Genomic DNA, 24,482 nt, shown 5'->3' with positions numbered 1-24,482 from the left:
AAAACAAAAAGTAATCAAAACACTTTAATACTTTAAAAAAATATACACTTTAACTAAATAACTGTAACACCTTGTTTCCTCCTTTTTAATGCCTTTTCCATCTGACTCTTTATGTATTTTTTCTGTTGCTTTTTCATACATTCTCTAGTCAACATGCCTTCTATTGTTGTAATTCTGCTTTGTTTGCTTGGCATTATTTCACAAATATCTTCCTGAATTTCCATATATTCTTCATTTTCATCATTTTGAATGGGGCACTAATAATTCTTTATGTTGCTACACCACAATGTGTTGTCATTCCCAATCATTGTGCATACTTCCAGGTTTTCATTAACATAAAGCCTCCAGATATATTCATACACACACACACAACCTTTTTTCTCTTTAATAATATCCTTAGGTTATAATCTACATAGTGGAATCATGAGCTTCCTTTACCGGAGATCTCCTGAGAAAAAGTCTCTAAGACCAACCTGTAGGACCCACCTAATGTTTAATGACTCTGATGGTCAAGGAGTTCTTCACATCTTATTTCAACATAGAAGAGGCTAAAATGACTATCAGATTTGGAATAAGAGAAGGTAGGCTTAAATATTTGTTCCACTACTTAGTACTTGTTTAGTCCCTGAAGGGATACAATCAGCTAAGGCCCATTCCAACACTAAATCCTTGGATCCTAGACTGCTTAGGTATTGCATGCTTGCTACATATGGCATATATTATTATTATTAGAAGAAATGACACCTATATAGTGCTTTAAGGTTCACAAAGCACTTTACATACTTTTTTTTTTTGGTGAGGCAATCGGGGTTAAGTCACTTGCCCAGGGTCACACAGCTAGTAAGTGTCAAATGTCTGAGGCCAGATTTGAACTCTGGTCCTCCTGACTCCAAGGCCAGAGCTCTATCCACTGCACCACCTAGCTGCCCCCCAAAATCACTTCTCAAAGGCAACAACAGTGAAATATCAAAGCTATTATTCCTATTTCATTAAAAAAGAAACTGACATTCAGAGAGGTTCAATGTTTCGCACATGGCAGGAAAGCCTATGTTCAGCCATAAACATATCAATGTAAATTATTAATATTATTGTATTAATGTAACTGATTGTTACACTGCTAACTGTTGGTTAATTACTATTATTTGTTTTTATTTGTATTAATTATTGTTATTAATTATGTTATCATGTTACTATTACTGATAATGTTGATAGGTAGAGGAAGAAGAAAAATAACCAATTAAACTTATCTTTGGCTCTACTATCTATTAATTCACGTGGAGGGTGCTAACAAACTAGTAACTTCAGCACTAGTCAAGATTTAGATTTATAGATAGGTTTCATATGCTACTAAGAAGAAGAAAACAAAGGACTCCCTCTCTCCCCCTCCAAATTAAGCAGGCAACTTAAACTTAAGGAAAGTCATGTGGAACATCTTTAGCTAGAAATATGACCAAATCTGAAATATCTCAACACAGGTTGAAGAAGAGAGGGAGAATAACAGTGACTTTTGCATTTCTGTGCTTGTTTTCAAAAAGCTTTCAAACAAGCTTTAAAATGCATTTAATTAAAATGGGAAAAGAATTTCAGAGCTAAGCCTGAATGCCATCTTTTAGACATGAGTCTCTCTTTAAATTGGAGTTGAGTGTTTCACAGACACTGCCAAAATAATGCATACCTAACATGGAAAATTATTTCTACCCATAACATGTTCAATTACACATCATGTGGAACTACTTGGGAAGCTTATCAAGTAGTATGTACAGAATTTTTTAAAAAGTCTCTTTTCCAGCCTGGGACATAAGGCTCTGCACAAGCACAGGAACAAATGCACAAACACATTCCAAATTCACTACTTATGTAGCGCGTGCATGCGCATGCACACACACACACACACACACACACACACACACACACACACTCTCACACTCATATTTACTCTTTCTCCCTCCAACTGAACCTCATTTGATCTTATCAACACCCGGGGGTAGGCAGGGCAAGGGTTGTTACTCCCATTATACAGATGAGGAAAGTGAGGTTCAAAGAGACCCACTGACTTGCCAAAGATCACATATGTTGTGGAGCTGGGGCAAGAACCTGGTTTTCTAACTCCCAGTATGATACAATGCCTTTCATAAAAATGGGTTTTTGAACACCGGTCCAGACCATAAATCTTATTTGGCATAAAGAACTCTCACTGAGGAAACGCATTCTATCAATGCAGACTAGCAACAGTTCTGTAACTTCTAGTCTGAGAGAGGAGTCTGGGGGCACTTAAGGGGTCGTGTGACTTGCCCTGTATCACAAAGCCAGTATGTCAGAGGTGGGCCTTGAACCCAGGTCTTTCTTCATGACTTTGAGGCCAGTTCTCTAGCCACTACTCCATTGCTGCCTCTGGATAGTTGGTTAAATTAAAATATTAATTCTGACTGCATGCCAATACTGGCAATACACATTAATTTAGAAGTACATTGTGAACTCTATGTCAAATTACATACAAATGAAAATCTTGCAGAATAACACACATATATACACTCATAATTGTTTATATTGCATTTTTCAATTTGAGTTAGCCTCCACTGCTCACTTAGTGTTTGATCTAGGAATCAAAGATTTCTTGAAGTTAGACATATTGTTGAAGACAAAGGTACTACCAAAACCAAAGTCAACAGACATTCGAAAGGCAGAATATTAAATGACTTCTGGATTCCTTCCAGATAAGCAAGAGTTAATTGTATATAGTTGATTTTTGATGTCAGAAACCCATATTTGACATAAATTTAAGTTTAATTACTTCCTAGAGATTGTACACACTTCATCGAAATACAGGACACTTATATTACTAAGAAGAGCAAACACTGGGATAGACAGATGTGTTAACTTTTGTTTTTTCATATTTCTTCCCAAAAAAGACCCACAATTGAAGAATAAAAAAATAAAACCCACTGGCATCCAACATTTTAGAGTATTTATTCTGTGATATTCTTCCTTCACTAAGTATGAAAAAAGAAGAAGGCTCCTATAGTGTCCCTTCCCTCAAGACAGCAGAATGCATTAAAACAGAGAATAGGTTTGGAAAGGTAGCTAAGCTTCCTTGACCTCAATAAGTATAATTATTAGTGAGTAAGTGGAATCTATTTGAAAACACCTTTCAAATGACAGGCAGTTTGGCTTTTTAAAAATAGGACCCCATAAAATTTAAATAGGAACTCCATAGATCATAATATTCCCTTTCTCCCCTCAACTGGCTTCTCCATTTTGCAACTTGGCCCATAACCTGATGAGGTAGAGAGCACAGGGAAGGGTCAAACTCTTTGGGCATGACATCAGCCTCAAGACAAAAAGCTGTGTGAAAGGGCACTGAACAAGGTCTGTTATTTTATTAAAGTACTGGGGGTGAGGTGTGTATATGTGATGGAGTGGTGTTTGTGAGTCTGCATGTGTATGTATGTATACATAGCTAGCTTTTCCCTATTTTTGTTTCCTTTTCTTCATTCAATGAATGATCCAGTGTTAGACTATCCAGTCCCAAGCTACAGAAGACTTAGGTTCCCTTATTAAAATTAATGTGCTAAAGTCATTGGGAAAAATTGGATCCAATAACTATGTTGCCCTTGTGCCCAATAGTCCTCTTTAAAAAACAAAAACTAAGCTCCCTTGGAAAAGGACAAGTCTACCTGCAAGACTCCTAATGAGAGATAAAAGCAGATTTTCATTTGCTTCCCAGGCTCTTTACCAGCACTGGACATCTGTGCTTGTTCAGCATCTTACCTCGCACATTTGTAGCTGGAAGAACCTCCTTTCTTTCTCCATTTCTTCAGCAATTTCAGCTCCACTTATTTCAGTGCGAATCATCCCATGAAGCTTGGCATGTTCCTTTTTCTCCTTTTCTATTTTTGTCCTGGGGGAAAAACAGCAGCAATACATCAAGTTGCCTACTGACCTAAGGATTCAGAGCAGCCTACTTACAGGCCCCCCTACTTACTACACAGCCTGCAGAGACCAATATCATTCTTTAGCATGGCCTGTATAGCACTAATCTGTAGTCAAACGATCTGGGTTTGAATCTTAATTCTGCTATGCACGCCAAAGACTCTGGGCAAGTCAATTCACACACATACCTTCTCCCTCTGGATCCCAGGTTATCCCAGATTATCTGAAGACCAGATAATCTTTAACATTTTTTCTAGTTCTAAACCCTATGATCCTCAAAAAGCTTTATAATGCCTACTCAGTTCAACTTAATTCAACAGATATTTGTTGAGCAACTACTACGTGCAATGCACTTTGTCCTAAGTGTTACAAGGCTACATGTTGTATTATTGCTGCTCGTCTTTCATTCTCGAAGTGGGTCAATAGACATTCCTAGTGTGATATCCTGACTTCTGTGTGAATTAGATTTGAGTGAGGCAGAGCTGTACAAAGTCATCAGGCTACAAAGATGAATGAAACAAAATCCCTGCTCTCAAGAAGCTCGCCATGTCAACTGGGGAGACAAACCTAGACACAAATATAACTACAACAGGTAATATGTGCTATGGAAGAGGTATAGACAGAAAAGTTGTAGGACAGGTTCTGAACTTCTTGAAAGTCATTTCTCCATGTTGAATTAATTACCTGTGTTCTCCTAAAATAGAGGTAGCAAAACCTCAGTGTAGCTTTCTACCACTTTCCACTTTACTTTACACACACACACACACACACAGAAAGAAAGAGAGAGAGGGAGAGGGAGAGAGAGAGAGAAGAGAAAAGGTGGTACAGTGGATACAGTGCTGGGCCCAGAGTGATGAAGACTCATCTTCGTGCGTCCAAATCTGACCTTAGACATTTACTAGCTGTGTGACCCTGGGCAAGTCATTTAGCCATTTGCCTCAGTTCCTCATCTATAAAATGAACTGGAGAATGAAATGGCAAACCACACCAGTATCTTTGAAAAGAAGACCTCAAACAGGGTCACGAAAAATCGAACATGACTTAAAACAACTGAACCCCACCCACACCAAGACACACACACAAAATGTATCCTGTGCATACTAAACACTTAATGTTTCCTTACTTGAACTGAATAAAGAGAAAGAACCCTAGACTGTGAATCAGAATAATTAGGTCTTAGTCCTGATTCTGCAACTGATTCTCTATGTGACCTTAGCCAAATCACTTCACTTTTGCAGGGACTCAGTTCCCTACTTGGTCAAATGATAGAGTTGGACAGGATGCTCTCAAAGGCCTGTTCTAGCTTTAAGAATGTGGTTTCTTAGGCCCATCCTAAAATATTAACAATGCCAATCTGTCTTCTGGGACTTTATAACTGTCTAGGCCAGAGAGGAGAATATCTGACCCAGGGGCCCAATTTGGCCCTCATTTTGATTTCATTATGTCCATGGGGCTAATACTGCTCTGATCACTGCTGCTGCCACCCAGAGAATAATTTCTCCCTAGGGGGCTAATGTGGAATTGAGTTTTATGTTCCCTGTTCTTAATCTAAAAAGCACTTAAGTTGAATGTTTTCTTTTTATCCAAGGGAAAAATATACCCACAATGACTTACTTTTTCTTTTTTTACTTATAATTGACCTTTGATGGACTCTTTCGTTAAGCTAGTGACTCTCATCATAAGATTCCCTACTCTGTCCTAACAGCAGTAATAATGAACTAAATTTAGCCATATGGGATAGAAGCCAGGAGGATAACAGAGGTCAGCAACTTCCAGCATGTGCCAGCAGGTAGCATGCCAGGCCATCTGGTCTGCCTCCCTATTACCACAGCCATGACTTAACCAGTCAGCTACATTGCCAATCTCCTAGACTGCTGCTGTCGCTGCTACATTAGACTTTCCATCACTTTGTCTCCTCCCATCTGCCAATGCCTCCACTCAAGCAATAGTAACTCAACTAGGGCATAGGCAGAAGAGTACGAGGATGGAGCGCATGAAACAAGATGAAAGTCCTGTCGCTAGCAAAGGCTTGCATCTTGATGAAATGGAATGAGTAATGAACTGGAAGGACGGAGATCTGGGATGTACAACCCGTGTGACCTTAGACATGTCACTTGCTCTCCTGGGGCCTCAGTTTCTTTATCTACAAAATAACAGAGTTGGTTAAGATGATCTCTAAGGTTCCTTCAGACTATGATATATTATGCCTCTATAGACTAAAGTCATCGAACTAACTTCTCTCAATATGGCTGGGAATGGCCATATTGTCCCTGAATTTATCGAAACCCTTATTGAATGTCTATTTAAAGCTTTTTCAAGAAGGAGTTTCTTCTGTACAGAATTACCTTTCTTTATCCTAAAAGTCTCTTCTTAATTGGAGTACTTAATTACAATATCCTGGGATTCTCTGAACAATTCCAAACTCCCTTCATCTACTTCAAGACTTCAGAAGTTTCTATCGAATCAGTCTCTACCTCCTAGACTAGAGACCCAATCCTTTCAAGTTATTCCTGCATGGAAGCCATTCCAACCTATAGACTGCTTCCCACAAATAATTCTCTTTCTACTACAAGAGGCTGGGTAATGTGGTGGAAAGACTATAGGCCTGGCAGTCAGGAAAACTAGGTCCTACTACAGGTTTTGCTTTTTAACTTGTTAGAGAACTCTGGACAAATCACTTAAGCATTCTCCATCTCAGGATCCTTATTTGATAAAGCAGAGATAACAAGGCCAACCCTGTTTGACTATTGGGGTTATTTTAGGGATTTAATTCTATTTAGCAAACATGCATTAAGATGTGTAAGGTACTACTGTAGGCCCTGGAGGTACAAAGGACATAATATTTGGCCTGAAGAGCTTAAACTCTAATGGAGGAGGGATACAATAAGTACAGAAATAGAACAAAAGGCAAATGGCAATGCAGCCAGAGAAAAGTCAAAGTGCTATGAGAAATCTGAGGAATGAGAAAGTGAAAAGGGAGATAGGGAAAGGAGGAGGAGAATCAAGGGTAGAAAGAAGTGGGGGGAAGAGGAGAAAATACTTCTATCTGGGGGAGGGAGGAGAAAGAATCAGAGAAGGTTTCATGGAAAAGGTGACTCAAGTTGGGACTTGAACAAAAGGGAAATAACTAACAGACAGAGATGAAAGACAGATTATTCCAAGCATGGGAAACATTATGAGCTAAAGAATAGGGATAGGAAAGAAGCAGAACAGAATAGAGGACGGAAGATAGTCCCATCTGAACAGAACAAAAATATATGAAAGAAAAGATGGATGAACAAGTAATGCTGGAGACAGTAAGTGGAGGGCCTTGAGACCCTAAGTCACAAGTTTAAGTGTTATTTGGCAGGCAACGATGAGCTACTAAAGGTTTCTGAGGAGAGAAGTGCCACAATCACGACACTGTCTTAGGAACGTTACGCAAGCAGTCACGTGGAAGGCAGACTGGAGAGAAAGGCTTAAGGCAGCCCAGCAGCATAATGTCCTTTTGTCAATCAGTAAGCACACTGTCAAACACATCAGAAATCAGGTAGGTTGACTGTTATTGTATTTTCTGTTTTATTTTCAGGAAGAGGCTGTTGTGTGTAGATGCCCTGTTTGCTTTATCCCCATTAATGTCTCTCTACAATTTTTATCCATTGGCTCCTCAGACCTTCTCCCCATCTTCACCATTCTTTCTTCAGTGGGAAAAAAAGAAAAAAAAATCATGCAAAGTTCTGTATTTCTCAAATATTTTGTGACAATCATTATCGGAACCATTAAGCCTCACAGCTCTGTTACCTAGATACCACAGTGATCTGAATACAGCCCATGTTTTCTCTAAATCTAACTTGAACAAAACCTGAATGAAGCTTATAATGTCTCACTATTACTGAAAGACAATAAAAACATGAAGAGAGGAGTGATTATAAAAAGGACTGAAACACTTTTATTTAAAATGAAAGAAATATTTTAAAAATATTTTTAAATTTTAGCAATTTTGTGTGATTGTTTCCAATGTATACCTATATATTAACATCAATATTATAAAAATAAACATTTTTGAGGACGTCTATAAACTCATGAAGAATTAAATAAGCAGAACCAGGAGAACAACTTGTACAATAACAACAACACTGTCAAAACAACCAAATTTGAAAGCTGTAGGAACTATGATGAATACAATGATCATTCATGATTCCAGAGGACCAATGATGAAAGCAAGCTATTTGTTAAAGAGAAGTGCTGAATTTGGGGTATGGGATCTCTCTCCCTCTTTCTTTCTCTCTCTCACATACACACACAGATACTTGTGTATAGCCAATGGAGGAATTGGTTTTGCTTGACTATACATATGCTACAATAATTTTCTTAAATGTATTTTAAAATAAGAATGAAGAGCAAACAGGTTCATTAACTTTTTAAGAACAGAGAAGATAGGATGCTTAAGATGTGAAATGTTGCACGCACTTTCAGATGAGGTCAACAGATTATTAGTTTTACTTAACTTTTACTTTGTTACAAAAGACCTCTCAAAAAGCAGGAGTAATCTGTACATTTACATATTAAAAACAAATTATCAATGAAACTGAAGTGACAAAAAAGTATGTTTTCAGCAGTACAGTATATAATTGGTGACAATTTATTTTCATAAGCAGTTATATTAAAATCAATATATTAATAAGTCTCCCCATCTTAGAATGGTGAAAGCAGTACAGAAATTGTAAAGTGTTTTGAGTCAATAATAGTAGTTTCCACTTGGTGTGGGGGATGGGGAGCAGGTAAGTTCCAAAATCAAATAGTTCACTTAAAAGTCTAGGACAAAACATAGATAGAGAAATGTATTTGCATTCAGTAAAGTCACCAAGATCTAACTGGAAAGAACCTGAAAAAACATCCACTGGTATTTCTAGAATCAGATTCACAAGTGCCATAAAAATCCACCTTCTCTAAGCCAGACCAGAACCAAAAAATCTGCAATACTTTTGACAAGTGGCTAGTCAGTCTTTGCTTGAAGTCGTCTGGTGAGAGAGAACTCATTATTTCCTATATCTGTCCCTTCTTTTTTTTTTGATGGCCCTATTGTTAAAAAGTTTTTCCTTACCTCAAGCCTAAATACACCTTTATGCCACATCTAGACACTGCCTCTAGTTATGGCCAACACAAGTCTCATTCCTTATTCATATGACAGTCTCTCAAATACTTGAAGACAGTTGTTTTGCTCTACCCCCTCCCCAAGCCTTCTTTCTCCAGACTCAATATCCCCAGTTCCTCAGACACTTACTAGCTATATGACTGTAGGCAAATATTTCACTTCAATGAGATTGTTTCCTCATCTATAAAATGGAGACAATAATAGCATCTACCTTTCAGGCTGATATGAGGGTAAAATGAGATAATATTTGTAAAGTGTTCTGCAAACTTTAAAGTGCTATATAAATGCTATCATTATTATCATTGCTATTATTCAACTGATATTGTCATAATCTCAAGACTCACTGCCATCCTAGCCACTTGTTACATATTACATCTGATCAATGTTCTTCCTAAATTATGGCCCCAAGAGCTAATCATAACACTCCCAAAGAAATTGTTTTAGTCATATCTGACACTTCATGACTTCATTGGTGCTTTCTTGCCTGGCGTGGTTCGCCATTTCCTTCTCCAGCTAATTTTACAGATGAGGAACTGAGGTAAACAGGGTTAAGTGACTTGCCCAGAGTCACATAGCTAATAAGTGTCTGAGGCCAGATTTGAACTCACAAAGAGAAGTCTTCCTGACTTCAGGTCTGGCACTCTCTACACTACGCCACCTACTTGCCCCTAGTACTCCCAAACTACAGATGGACTATTTTTTCACCTAGTCCCGGACTCTACTATGTTATCTCTTTAATGTAGGCTGAGAATGCATTGGTTTTCTTGGCTTCCAAACACTACTGCTAATTCTCTGAGCTTCAGTCCACTAAAAACCCTTGATTTTTTCAGATGAAATGATGTCTATTCATATATGTGTCCTCCTCTCCATCAACCTATACCTATAAAGTTGACTTTGTTGAACCTAAGTTTAAGATTTTGTAAATTTTATCTAACTCGATTCAACTTGACATTTTAGTATTCTGGGCACTGCTTTGGGTCTTGACTTTTTCACCCAACAAGTTAGTTATTATCTTCCCAACTTCATATCATCTGAAAAATTAAGTAACATTCAGTATATGCCTTTATCCAATTCACTAATTAAAATCCAACTCCTCATTTACAGGTGTAAAAACTGCTGCACTGAGGTGAAGAAATGTTTGCCCAAGAACAAAAACATGCACCCATATCTTCTACCTCCCATGTCCACGCTTGCTGGACTACCCCACACCTACTCACTTCTGCTGCTTCCATTCAAACTAGGTGGTTGTTCAAATTCTCTCAGACCTCTCCAGAGAAAATGATGGTGCAAAAGACATACATAAAGCAGAAAGAGTGAATACAACTTTCAGAAACCACTCAGGGCCCCTGGGAAAATAGAAAACCCTGCCATTGTGAATGATAAAATGGATAAAGCATCTTTAAACAAAACCATACCAACGATTTTAACTGAGAGTTAATTAACTTTCTGAAAGCAATTTTCTTCAATAATTTATAATGAAAGGATAGAGAACATAAATATGTATTTACAATGCTAATTTTTTTTAATTGAAAGTCATAGGATTGTAGGAGTTTGGCAGAAAGCTTTGATTATTTAGTCCAATGTCCTCATTTTACAGAGGAAGAAACTGAGGCCCAAAGTAGAAAAGTGACTTATCCATAGTCATACAGGAATAGGTGGAAACAGAATTTGAACCCAAACCTTAAATTCAAACTACTCAAGTATCTGACATCACAAAGCATAACCACAGCAATATGGATACTTTCCTCTGTGGACTAACCGCTCTCTAAAATCCCTTTGAGAACTACAGCTCAGTTTTAATCTAGAAACTAAACTCTGCATTTATTTCTAAAAGGGAAAAACACTTACACTTTTGTTTCATAGTCCTTCCAAGCTTTGTCAAAAGGCTTTTTCAGATCCTGTAAACATAGAGCACAAATTAGACATGGCTAAGAATTAACTACCAAGTAATCCCACTTATCACAGTTATATACTTTAAGAGATTATTAATTATCATGATTAGGCTATATGAGATTCCATAAACTACAATGAATCTACCTAAAGTACATGTTCTTAAGTAGATAAGAGCTGGTACTGTTAACAAAGGGGCTACTCCTCTCTCTAAAGAAATGACCCAGCATCCTTTTGAATATATGCATATATACATACACACACACACATATATATATATATGTATGTATGTATGTATGTGTGTGTGTACACACACACACACACACACACACATAAAATTTATTCATCTACATATCATTCTAAATTGAACCATTTAACTTTCAGAAAGTTAACTAAATGAATTATCAGTTCAAACCACTACCATGATTTGTTTGTCCTTCTATCTGTCTATCTATCTATCTTTGCATATGAAGAGTCTACAAAGAGGATGTACGTGATAGACACAGACTCTAGACTAAGAAGTGGCTCTAAGTATAGAATGATTCACTCAAAACAGGAAACAGTAATTATCTGCGTTTGCTCACTGCATCCTTCTCTGACTAGGAAAAAAATTACTCGAAGGTTAACCTGTCCACTAAATGATCCCAACAGTCTTGTCTGTGCCTCCTGAGTGGGAGCCTACACCATTATTTCTCAAAGATCTGAGGTGAGGTGAGTGGTAAAGAACACAGTGAAACACCTGGCTCTGAGGTCTTCACAACTGACTGCATTTGCATGATTGAGAGCAGTGCCTTTAACTTTATTCTGATCAGGTGCCGCTAAAGAGTGGGCAATCCCTAAAATAAATAAAGCTATATTATTTTCTTTCTTGCTAGGTCTCCTTTTGACTGAATTCAATCTTTTTTGCATAAACAATTTATCCATGCTTTCTCAACCTGATATAACCCTGATCCTTACCCATTTGCATAGTCTAAAAACCATTCAGAGCTTGGTGTTTAAAATCAACAAGTCAAAACCAGAAAATTTTCAGCTCAAGGACATATATAATTTGGAAGATTTTTAAATTAAACCAGTTTATGCCTCAAAAATGCAGTTTTTTCAAGACTGCATCACTATGTGGGAATCACATTCTTCTTGTAACAGATGAGCAGCACACAAACCAGGAAAATTACTATTTGACAGCAGTTCTCCCTGATGGACGTTAGTCAGTGCCATATGCAGGAATGGTATAATAATGAGATTCCAGAAATAGTTATAGAACATATAAAAATGTGGTGAGGAGGTCATTTCTTTTTCCCTGACTCAATTGGCTGGCTGAGCAGACAATCAGGTTTTAATTGTTTGTTGGCTAGCTTGAAGCTGAATGACAATTCTACCAACCAATGAATACAAATATTCTAGTCCATTAGGATGCTAGATGTGCCCATCTCCTTCTCTTCTTTCTCCTTTCTTCTTATTCTACCCATTTCCTCCCCCGTCCCCAATTCAAAGCAAGAAGAAAGTCCTACTTAGCTGGCTCAGATGTCAGACTACAGCTATGGAAATGCCCAGGGTAATAGCAGACATTACCAAATCCCAAAGGTCCCAAGTGTGGTTATGTCTCCAAAATCCTTACTGAAGCTATTTATTACTTTCTATAAACACATCATCCTCTCCTCTGCTAGTACCCATTGTATGTTTATACATGTCAGGCTGAAACTATAAAGACCAAGAGTGCCCATTCTTTTGACTCATGATGCCAATAAGATAGCAAATAAAAGCAAATGTGGAGAACAGATGGCCATCTTGTCTCTCCCATTCTCCACCACCCCCCATATTAAAAACATAATGAATATATGAGCTGACTGCCTTGGTAGGTTAATATTATCCTTACTGCTAGATCATATGGAAAAAAGTACTATTTAACGATTAAAAATATAAAGTTATCATACCCCCTTTACTCCTTTCAGGTCTCCTTTCAGCAAACTGTCCAAAGGGAAAGAAATTATGTTGTTCATATTCTGAATCTAAAAAATAAATAAACATAAGTTAATCTCATTCACCGTCCTTTTCAAAGAGGAAAGGAGGGAATATAATAAAAGTATCACATAGTACATAGATCATCTTCAAGGACTTAAAGATCATTAGGTGATAAAAAAAAACTTGTATTCAAAACCTGACAAAAAAGATTATATGAATTCTGAACTCTTTTGTATGGTTATCCTATCAACGGTCATTTATGTGTTATTTCTAATAGAGAATGGTCAGCACTCCAATGGCTCATCAGTAATAATCATTAACTATCATAAACTTTAAAATTTCACTCTGAAGGATCTTCCTGCTAATGCTGCATTCTACTAATCTTCAAATAAAGCAGTGACAGAAAAACTGTTAACATGACAGAAATTATTAAAACACTAAATGTAAGGATACTTGCCACTCCCTTAAATGATCCTAGCAATGTCAGTTTTAGTAATGTCCTTAACATTCCTATTCTTAAGATATTTACTCTTCTTCAGGTTGGGCTGAACCACACCCTAAATCCCTCCCCTGCCCCACACACCCAGAGATTTTTCCTTGTAAAGAAATTTAGCTCAAGCTGGATCTCAGCTTCTAAAGTCTTTGCTTCCTTTTGTTGGGATTCTGGACAGAGGGGCAAAACAGCCAGAATAAAGTGGTTTTCCTTGCCCAGATTGCCAAGGGCCACTGGGGTCCCATGACCTGGCCGTGTCACCTCATATTACTGCCTCCCTGACCCCTCCTAAAAGTACAAAAAAACCCCTCTTTTCATAGGTCTCTAGGTTGGGAAATCCATTGTGCTCTGTACTCGTGGGACATCCCCTAGGGTGATGTTACCCTGTTATCTCAATTAAAGACACTTTATTCCTCAACTCATGACTTTATTTTGGACCTTTGACAGCAGGATACTTCTCGAAATGGTTTGGCTGCCAATGATAAACACTCCGGTACAATGGAAAGAACACTGGATTTAATAATCAGAAGACTTGGGTTGGAGCGACTTAAACCTTTCTGAGATCATAGATGCTGCTAGATGCTGAGTTCTAAAACAGATATCTCAAAAATAACCCAAGGAAGAACCACCTTAAGAGGGGTTAGAAAAAAATGTGGTGTTTTTTTTTTTTAAGAATAATCATCACTTATTACTTCTGCGTTCAAACACATGGTGAAAGGGAAAAGCAATGGAACTTGAAAGTCAGAACAACTGGCTGACCTATTTGGGTCACTTACTAGCTATGTGACCACTGGGTAGGTCTTTAATTTCTGGACAGCGAATTTTCTAATCTAAAAAATAAGGGGATTAGTTTAAATTGGGTCTGTAGACATATTCTAGGAGTTAAAAAAAGTTACATTTTTTTTTAAAGTGAGGCAATCGGGGTTAAGTGACTTGCCCAAGGTCACACAGCTAGTAAGTGTCAAGTGTTTGGTCTGAGATCGCATTTGAACTCAGGTCCTCCTGACTTCAGGGCTGGTGCTCCATCTACTGTGCCACCTAGCTGCCCCCCATCTTTATTTTCATTAACCAACAGACAAACTTTTGTTTTTACATTTACTTCAATCATGGGGAGAGGGAAATATTCTTCTGAAAAGGCATCCAGGGGTTTCACTAGAGAGGCAAAGGGGTCTATCTCACACACACACACACACACACACACACACACACACACACACACACACACACAATCAATCATACTAGAATCCTTCCAGTTCTAACATTTTATGATTCTACAATTCATATGCGTGGAGTAAGTAAAGGTAGGCTACTAGAAGGTAAAAAGTAAGTGAAAAGTCCTGCCCCATTCTCTCTACTAACAGGGAGGTGACTGCCATGACCAAAGTGTCCTGGCAGAGCACTCACTCATATCTGGCCTAGAGGCTGGTTCCACTAACTGCTCTAACTTTGACCCGGTAACCTTGCAAAGCCTCAGCTAAAGAAGATTGCAAAGCCAGTTATCTGCATCCTGCCATTAGAATGTAGCATCAATCTTTATATTTCTATTTCCAGCCACGGCATACAGTATGTGTTTAATAAATACTTGTTGAATGATTGCTCAATTCTCAACCTTTCTAATTTATAGCATCTGTTTCCATTTCTACTCATGTTCAAAGTCTCTATTCTATTTTTAACATTATTTTTTAACAAACATTTTATTGGTGTTTTCCCTTTCTTACATCACTGTCACTTTCCAATGACTCATTTTCCTCTTTCCCACTTTCCAGAAGAAGCCTCCTTCTAACTAAGGACAACTAAGCAAAACGAACTACCAAATTGGCTATTTCTGACAGCATTTCCACAGTTATCATAGTTCATGACTTCTAGACAAAGAAGAGGGAAAAAAGTTTATCAATCTCTCAATAAACAAACAAGTTTGGAAAGGTTCCAGAATCTCAAGGGTGAATTAGCAGAAAGGTCAAAGTGCCATTTCTGCATTACAATTTGCATTGTAAACTATGGTGGAAGAATCTCGCAAACCTGCTGTCCCAAGGTCCTCTCACTAATTCCTAAGCTTCCCCACCAAGTTTCATCTCTAGGTGAAATCCCTTAATAGACAGATTTTCTAACATCACCATAATTCAATTCATTTCCTTCTGTGTTTTAAGAACTTACTAAGAGCAAGGCACTTTGCTTGAAACTGGACCTGCGAAGCAAAAGGTATATATATATGTAACTCCTAGGTGAGAAAACACCTAGTACAAGTAGGTAGGTACATTTTCTGCAGTTTTTAGTTTTCAAGTTACTAGAATACTGGGAGACTGAGGGACTGTCCCATGGCTACACAGCCAGTATCTCTCAGGGGCAGTCCTTGAACTGAAGTTTTACTGGCTCCAAGGCCAGCTAGCCACTAAGCCACAAATTCTTAGCCTCGGACACATGCAAAATTTTTTTGATAATTGCATGTATTAATAACTAGCATATATATTACATATGTTACACATATAAACATATCACTTTAAGGCTTGCAAAGCACTTTACAAAAGTATTGTTTCATTCTATCCTTATGATGACCCTGCTATTATTATCCTCATTTTGCAGACGAGGAAACTGAGTTAGGCAGCAGCTAGGTGACTTGTCCAGGGTCACAAAGCTTCTAAGTGTCTGAGGCTGTATTTAAACTCAGGTATTCCTGGTTTCAAGTCCAGTAGCTCTAGCTACTGGGCAAACTAGCTGCCTAGATTGGTTTTCCTTTGTAATCCTATGTATTTTATTTTGTGCATTTAAAAACATTATTCTGAAAAGGGATCCAACATGTGCTTCACCAGACTGCCAAAGGGGTTCATGACACTCAAAAGAACCCCTACACTAAGTTATGCGGCCTCTAGAGAGACAAAGGGAAAAACTGCAATTGTCCCATGTAGGAGGGTAGGAAATAGCACATGCACATATAAGTCAACTGGGGGGGAAAAAAAGTAAGGGGCTGGGAAAGGGGGTAAATGAGAGAGGCTAACTGTGGAGACTTGGGAAGGTCTATTCTAAGAGTTAGCATTTAAGCTGAATCTTGGTGGAAGCCAAGAGGAAGAGGTGAAGAGGGAGAATACTTCAGATGTAAGGGAGGCACTGGTTTTACAGAGGGCAACAAATGGGAGGGTTGCGGTTGAGAAAGAGAAAATGGTGCAAGGCCAGCAGTATATTTATGCTACTCTAAACACATATATACTGGAAAATTAAAATGATAATCTGATTTAAAAGTAAAAACTTCCAATAACTTGCCCCTCTCTATGGAGTAACTTTAAAATGAGAATTCTGCAATACTTACACAATTTTACATTAAAAAAAAAAGTAAAACATTTTAAAGACATTTCAACCATAGTACCTTGAATGAGATATTCAAGATAATTGAATACCCCCACCATATGACCCATTATGGTAAAATTTGAAAATACATTTAAAAATTGATTCATATAAATTCCTCAGCAAATTACTTTTCAAAGTGGAGGCAGTCTGCTGGAAAATATAGAAAAAGTGTATAATGATACACAAACAGCCAGTGTTGCCAAATGAATGCTCACATGAGTACCATTTAAAAAATGATACTTGGGACAATCTCTGCCCTAGACTTACACTACTCAACATTTATCATGCCCCTAAAATGCCTGCAGGGTAGTCTATATCCTCTGTGACTCAAGAGAAATAACCTTAAACATTTAAATATGGATACTCACCTTAAAGGAACTGGTGAACAGATTAAAGGCAGATAAATATTAAAAGTCTGCTGAATTTGCAAATGTAACTGGTCTTTCCTGGTCGAGAGACTTAAGGAGAGAGGACTGATTCTTGGACAATGACTTAAGCCCCTAACCTCTACCCATATCCTTTCACCTCCAGTAAAAGGGCTTGTAGGGAGGTATACCTTGGACCCCAAGAATCTGCCACAAAGGCAGATTACACTAAGATGGCAGATATACCTTAATTTCATTTAGAAAAATTGGCAGAAATAATAGTGACAGAAATTTAGATTTACTTATTCATGGCATTTACAGTACCCATTCTAGACTTATTAAGCCACATTCCACCAGGCTTAATTCAATGCTTGTAAAACATTTAAGAGTGTCTGTGAATCACACAGTCTCTGAATGGGAAGGGTCCTCAGAGACTAACCGGTCCAAACTGTACCTGACCAAGAACCCCTGTACAGCATCTTCAACAAGTGGTCATCCAGCTCTTAAACAGGAAAACCTGCTACCTCCCCTGGATAGATGTAATTATAAACAAGTAGTGCTTTATTATGGCGGGCCTAAATCTGCCTTTCTGAAACTTTTACCCATTGGTCCAATACCTCTTTCCCATGGAGGCCTATCATATAACTGAAGACAACCATCACATCCCAGCCCAAGTCTTTCTTCTCTAAGCTAAATAAATAGCTCCCACTTCTTCCTTCAATCCTGGCATGGAGAACAGTCTCTGTGGTCTTTCTGCCACCTTGATTTAGGTTCTAGTTTGTCTGTGTCCTTCCTACCAGGTGGTGGTGTTGTGGTCTGACAGGTTGAGACCTCTCAAAGACCAGAGTACAGGATGGGTCACCTGGAATGAATTCACACACTCAAGCATTCTTTAAGTCAAGGTGGCAAAGATTTATTGTTACGCTTTTCAGCGGGCAAGGATTCTTAAGGAACCTGCGACCTTAGAGGGGTACAGTTAAAGTTTATATAGTGTAAAATACAATAAAACATATGCTAAATATGCTAACTAGGTGATTCAGGGTAGGATTAGGGAGTGGTTAAGGAGTGGTCAGTTCTTAAAGGAACATACACTTCTTGTACCTACTGTGCAGGCATTTTACCCAGAATTCACTAGGAAAAGCTCATAAGGATGGCCACATGGAGGTATGGTTTTAGGCCTGCTATGTCACTAAGTTAACTAGAGTTCAGGGGTAACTGAGAGTTGTCCAGTCTGCCACCAGTCAATGTCTTGTTTGACAAGATGGACGTAGGGAATATACATATGTCTTAAATCTAAAATACAGATAATGAGGAGTCCAGGATGTAGATAATGAGGTAGGGTGGTAGTATAGATAGTCCAATGAGTAAGATTATCTTTATGACCCAGTGCAAAGCCAGTTTAAACTAATAATTCCTTCAGGTGCTGTTTGTAACTGCACCAGGGAAAGAGATAAGGGTCTTGCTGGGGCCCAGTCGTGAGTAATTGCTAGGCACAGTGTCCTTGGTCTGGGGAGGAATTGTCAGAGACAGTGTTTCTGAGACTAGGGAGAAATTGGGGTCCAAGTACAAACACCCAAACATCAGCACCCAAGCACCCCATCAGTGTCTTGTCAGGATGCTGTCTGAAAAAAGCTGAGGAATAGCCACTTACCTAGTGCTCTAAGGTTTGTGACCCACTTTACTTGCATTATCTCACAATGAGAAGGCAGTGGAAAGAGTGATGAACTGGGAGTCAAAGGCTCAAGTTATTCTAACCAGAATTATTTATTCTTGGTTCTATTATCATCTATGTAACCTGGAGCAAGTCACCTCACCACACTTAATCCGTAAAATGGGGAGGGAAGGGTCAGACTACACAAGCCCTAGGGTCCCTCTCAGCACTGGATCTAAGATTTTATGATCCTATGAGGCAGTTATTAAGTTAATATGATCGTGTGAGGTACTTAATAAGCATTATTATCACCCTCATTTTCTATACTGGAAAAAACTGAGGTTCAGACAACAGTTTCAGTGAACTGCCCACTGCCACAAAACTACTAAGCTTCAGAGGTAACCCCAAGTCTTGCCTGATCGACTAGGACACAGTGTTCCTCCAGGACTCTTTCTATTCAGTAACTCGTTCTGTCTGCCTAACAGGTGAATAGTCACAACCTCTTTTCTGGATACCACATCTCTCCTTAATGCAAGCTACAAAAGTGTTTAGCTTTTTTGGTGACCATGTTATACTATTTACTTGCTAAGATAATATATTGATATAGGCTGGCTATGCCCTTCCCTTCCCCAAATCTGATACTTGTGAAGTTGATTTTTTTTTTAATCCAAGCATAAAACTTTACATTTTTCTCTATAAAATGTCATCTTATTATATTTGACCCACCCTTATTACCTTCAGATTCCTGGACACTATCATCACTTGCCATTGGCAGGAGAAGTCAAGGAGGAAGGCAACAACTAATTGCAAATAAACTGAAGTGGGGGGGAGGGGAAGAGGGTGACAACAAAATTTAATACCGTTTGCTGTAGGTAAGCTCATATAATGGAGCAGGCGATGATGACAACCGTGCAATTTGATTCAGATTTTCTGAAATGTGGGCATAGCTAAGCTTGCCCTTGGTTGTCTGATGTTCAAAGAGTACACCACGGTTGGAGGTGAGTGGTGATGTATACCAGGCATCTACCATGTGGGACTCAGGAATCAGGGGACCTGACTTCAAAGCCCCAGCTCCAGTACTTACTAGCTATTATATGCTTTAGGCAAGTTACTTAAATTTTCCAAGCTTCAGTTTCTTCATCTGTAAAATAGGCATGATAATATTTGTACTACCTACTTCACCGGGATTATTGAATTTAAACAAGTATTTAGTAAGGCAGATAGGTGGCACAGCACACAAAGCACTAGGCTCAGATCATGAAGATATGAATTCAAATCCAGCTTCAGACACTAATTAGCTGTTGACCCTAGGCAAGTCCTGTACCCTCTGTCTGCCTCACTTTCGTTAACTGGGGAAATAGGGATTATATTAGCCCCTACCAACCAGGGTTGTTGTGAGGGAGAATATTTGCAAAGCGAATAATGCAGTGTCTGCTACTATTGCTAGGGTTGAGGATACAAATAAAAATATAACAGTTCTTGCCCTCAAGAACCTTAAAAGCACTTGTAAGTCTTAAAGTGCTATACAAAAGCACATTATTACTATCTTTAAGATGTTCAGATGTATATGTAGACCCTTCATCCTTGAGTTTACTGATTATCCTTCCATGTTACTAGATAATAACTTAGTCATTAATCTGTATCTGACAACACAGTATAGAAGGACTTTGACTCCAGTGTGACATGAGAGAGAACTTTAAAGCACAGAAAAGTACTATTCTCTTGCTTGCACTTAAAGATGGAGAGAGGAGTTCAGATGCTCCATCTTGGCAAGGCTCAATGCCAAATGAAAACCTGACTTTGCATCCTTTCTGATTATTAGTTAAGGGCTATACAGACAGCCTCAGGCGTGCAACTTGAAATTACCCTTCCTCCTCCAGGTCTGGCTGAGAGAAAAAAACTCAATGCCAAAAGATTACTGCGTATCCCTGGTGCCCTGACAGCCTCTAACTTCAATTTATAAGTAATAAAATTTTTATGATCCAAGAGAAGAATTAAATTGTCCCTGGGAAACAGAACCAAAAAATATTTTTTTATTGCTCCAAGCAAGCACTGAACTTTACTCCTTCTGCTGTGGCTTCCAATGGAAAGACAGGTACAGTGGAAAGTAGAAGGTACAATGTAAAGACACATTATTACTATTATTAATGTGAACTAATAGCAACTGCTCTGAGTTATGGATTTGTAACTAGAAGCAGAGAATAAGCAAACTTTAAAAAAACCAAACAAACTTCTCCTTTTTGACCTCTCTAGTTATCCCATTTACCTGTACATATCTGATGTTAGGGGTCTATCTATATTTCCACAGGTTGAATACAGTGAATTAATCAAAAAGGTCATGGTAAAAGCAAAAGTGTAAAGACAGATGAGGCTAGTAGTCACCAACAATAAAATCACTGTGTTGATGTCATAGTCTATTGACTCTCCCACTGTCCTCAATCTCTTTTCAATTCAGTGAACATTTGCCAACTACCCAGTGTATAGAAGAGGCCCTGAGTAAGATGGAATTGTGACCAATATCTAGTTCCAAAGCTCAAGAAGATTAGACCAACACACATATTACAAAGAAGTGTGTATTAAATGGTCCTGTTTCTGCATCTGTAAAAAGAAGGATTTAAACTACATCCCTACGGTTCTTTTCAGATCTGAAAATTTATAAGTATGTAAGATAGATACAAAATACAAATTCCATCAAGAGAAAGAACAATTTAACTTGGGAGGTGAGGGAGAAGAAGATGTACGACTAGAGAAGATCATATGGAAGCTTAATAATTTTCAAAGCTGATATTCTGATTTTCTTTAAATTCCTTTTTCAAATTTTCTTGAAATTCTTCTAAACCTTTTCCCTTAACTGCCTACCTGTAAGGAACCCTTTCTCCACACAAGCTTACATTTTTCTAGCCAGATACTGAATATAAAAGGGACTGCCTCATTTGTGATCCACATTCCCTCCCAGAGTCTCTTTACCATTATGAGATATGAATGAAACTTCCACCTCAATACTTGGTTTTAGCTCTCAGATTCCTTGAACCCCTTAAGTCTGGTAACTGGTCAACATGAACTTGAAACAGGAGCCAAGAATCCATAAAGGTCACAGCCTTTGATGCTTGGTTCTTTTAAAGGTCTTAGCTCTATCGATACATTTTGTTTTTGTTTTTACATCACCACCCTCATTGCTATATTACTCCTTCTACAACCAAATGACCTACCCTTTGTAACAAATTAAAAATAGAAAAAAAGTAGTTTGGTAAAACCAACCAACAAATTAACCATGTCAGATGGTACATGTAATATTCCATATCCCTTCTCCCTCATCTCTTAAAAAAAAAAAAAGAAGAGGCAGATGCATTTTCTCATTTCATCTTGAAGGCCAGGCTTGGTCATTATAATTATACATCATTCGGTTTCTGTTTTTTGTTTTTTTAAAATTGCTATAGTTACTGTGTATATTGTTTTCCTGGTTCTGTTTCCTTCATTCTATAATAGCTCATATAAATTTTACCATGGTTCTCTGAATCCATTGTATTTGTCATTTTTTATGGTACAGTAATATTCCATTACATTTATTTGCTACACTTTTCTTAGACATTCCCCAATCAACAGGGTAGCTCCTATAATCCCTTTTCCTATATAAATGCTGCCTTTGTGTTTCCTCCAAAGGGAAATTTGGGAATTCCTTGTCTTTATCTCTGGCTTCAGGTAAAAAGTGATCCCGCTTTGTTGTAGTATTTCCCTTAATTCTGAGGGTCTGATAATCAGTGAAGGTTCAGAATGACAGAACCATAGAATACAGGTCCCTCATTTGCCTTCACTCCAAGTTCCACCTTTTTTTAAAGTGTTAAGTATTGAACAAAGAAGGCCAGAAAACTGAGTCAGCCCCAGGCCTGGAAACATCTGTCAATTATAGAGTATGGCAAAGCTCTTTGAACAGCTATAACTCTTAACAGAATCCTAATACTCTTTAGAATTTTGCACTTTCCCTTAAAAATAAATTACCTTCCTTTTAAGATAGCCATGTGCTAGTCCCTAATTGAGAAGTTAGTCAATATTTACATTTTACTCCTCAGAACTTCATTAGGCCCATAATCTCAGCAATGTGAGTATTTCCTTCCAATAGTGCAAATCAAATCTCATCCACATCTTGTCTTGTCCAAGCCTTGCTCATGTCCTCTCATGAATGCCTGAGACAGTACCTACCCAGTCCCCAGGAGACCTTCCTCCAACTGGGTGAATGTTGTGCTCAGACCAGTGTAAAGGTCCATATGACTGACCTACCTCCTTTTCTGATCATACATTTCCTATGCCACTTTTTGAGTGCAGGTCATTATTGGTAACATGCTGAAGGCTATTTATAATGACATATGCTCTCTATTTTACATTTTATTTTGTCCAATTTTACGGGAAATTAGAGCCATGTAAGGAGTTTAACACTTTCAGATTTTTAAAAAGATAAAAATAAAACTAAAATAAATTTGAGTTTGAATGAATCTTCAATATAGAAAACAAATGGGGAAGAGAGACACACAGTTTGGCAAATAAAGAACTGCTTCTCCAACTTCTGAGCATAGGGTGTGTTGGGGTTTAAAACATGGCTTTCAATGTAGCTCTTCCTAAATTTGATTCTTTCCACACAATCTCTAATCAAAGTACACTGCTATTCTTGGTATTCTTTGAACAGGATACCACCTTCCCTGATTCCGTGCCTTTTTTTGGGTGCGGTGGGGTGAGACAATTGGGGTTAAGTGACTTGCCCAGGGTCACACAGCTAGCAAGTGTTCAGTGTCTGAGGCCACATTTGAAGTCAGGTCCACCTGACTCCAGGGCTGGTGCTCTATCCACTGTGCCACCTAGCTGCCCCAACTCCATGCCTTTTCACCAGCTGTCCCCAATCCACCCCTCATCTGGCCTCCTTTCTGGCTTCTTTTAAAACTAAGCTTAAATCTCACCTTCTTCAGGAGGCCTTTCCCAAGACCTTCTCCTCTTACAGTTGCTACTACACCTTCCTTCTTACAAATACCTTCCACTTACCCTATCTATGTGTAAACTTACACTGTATTTCTTGTAGGCTGTCTCCCCCATTATAATGTGAGTCCTGTGAGGGCAGAAACTGTGATTTTGCTTTTTTTTTTTTGTACCTCTAGCATTTAGCACTGTGCCTGGCAAATAATAAGCATTTACTAAATGCTTGTTGATTGATTAGTAAAAATGAAACTGGATATACTAAACCAATGGTGTTAAAATTAAATACAAAGGGATCCCTGCAGGCTGCATACTGACTTAGAAAACCACAAATTATTTATTGACAGTATCTATATTGTACCATATTTTTGTTTATTTTGTTAAACATTTCACAATCTGGTTTTAATTTTAATCTGGTTCCCAAGGCAGTTGGGAGTTTTGCTGCAGCAGGACCCAGCAAGCTGATCAGGTTTGACACCTCTACACTAAATGACAGCCATTGTTTACAATTATTTGACTCAGAAATTGAATCAATTAATTTTGGTAATGAGATCAAAGGAGTCTTAAAAGCTTGTAATCAAGAAATACTTGAAGAAGCTAGGTGGTTCACTGGATGCAGCACTGGGCCTGAAGTCAGGAAAACCAGAATTGAAATCTGGCCTCAGACACATTATCTGTGTGACCTTGGGTTATTCACTTAACCTCCTGTCTGCCTCAGTTTCCCCATATGCTAGCTATTATTATCAAAGTATTGTTTTTGTT

The 24,482-nt window shown here is 38.2% G+C and overlaps 1 protein-coding gene across 5 annotated transcripts in view; it reads right to left on the bottom strand.

The window, feature by feature from the left end:
• ASAP2 (ArfGAP with SH3 domain, ankyrin repeat and PH domain 2) overlaps positions 1-24,482 on the bottom strand; it is a 254,664-nt gene that overhangs the window by 109,471 nt on the left and 120,711 nt on the right. For all 5 annotated transcript variants that reach the window (XM_020992602.2, XM_078149760.1, XM_020992604.2 and 2 more), the window contains exons 5-7: positions 12,886-12,960; positions 10,913-10,962; positions 3,769-3,898 (exon numbers count right to left, since the gene is read on the bottom strand). In XM_020992602.2, coding sequence (XP_020848261.1) covers positions 3,769-3,898; positions 10,913-10,962; positions 12,886-12,960 — 255 coding nt within the window. The remainder of the gene's footprint in view (positions 1-3,768; positions 3,899-10,912; positions 10,963-12,885; positions 12,961-24,482) is intronic.

Source organism: Phascolarctos cinereus, unplaced genomic scaffold (assembly GCF_003287225.1).
Source record: "Phascolarctos cinereus isolate Bilbo 61053 unplaced genomic scaffold, phaCin_HiC Scaffold_2;HRSCAF=192, whole genome shotgun sequence".
NCBI classification, from domain to species: Eukaryota; Metazoa; Chordata; class Mammalia; order Diprotodontia; family Phascolarctidae; genus Phascolarctos; species Phascolarctos cinereus.
The sequence above is the reverse complement of the archived record's forward strand: the minus strand, read 5'-3'. Positions and strand labels throughout refer to the sequence as shown.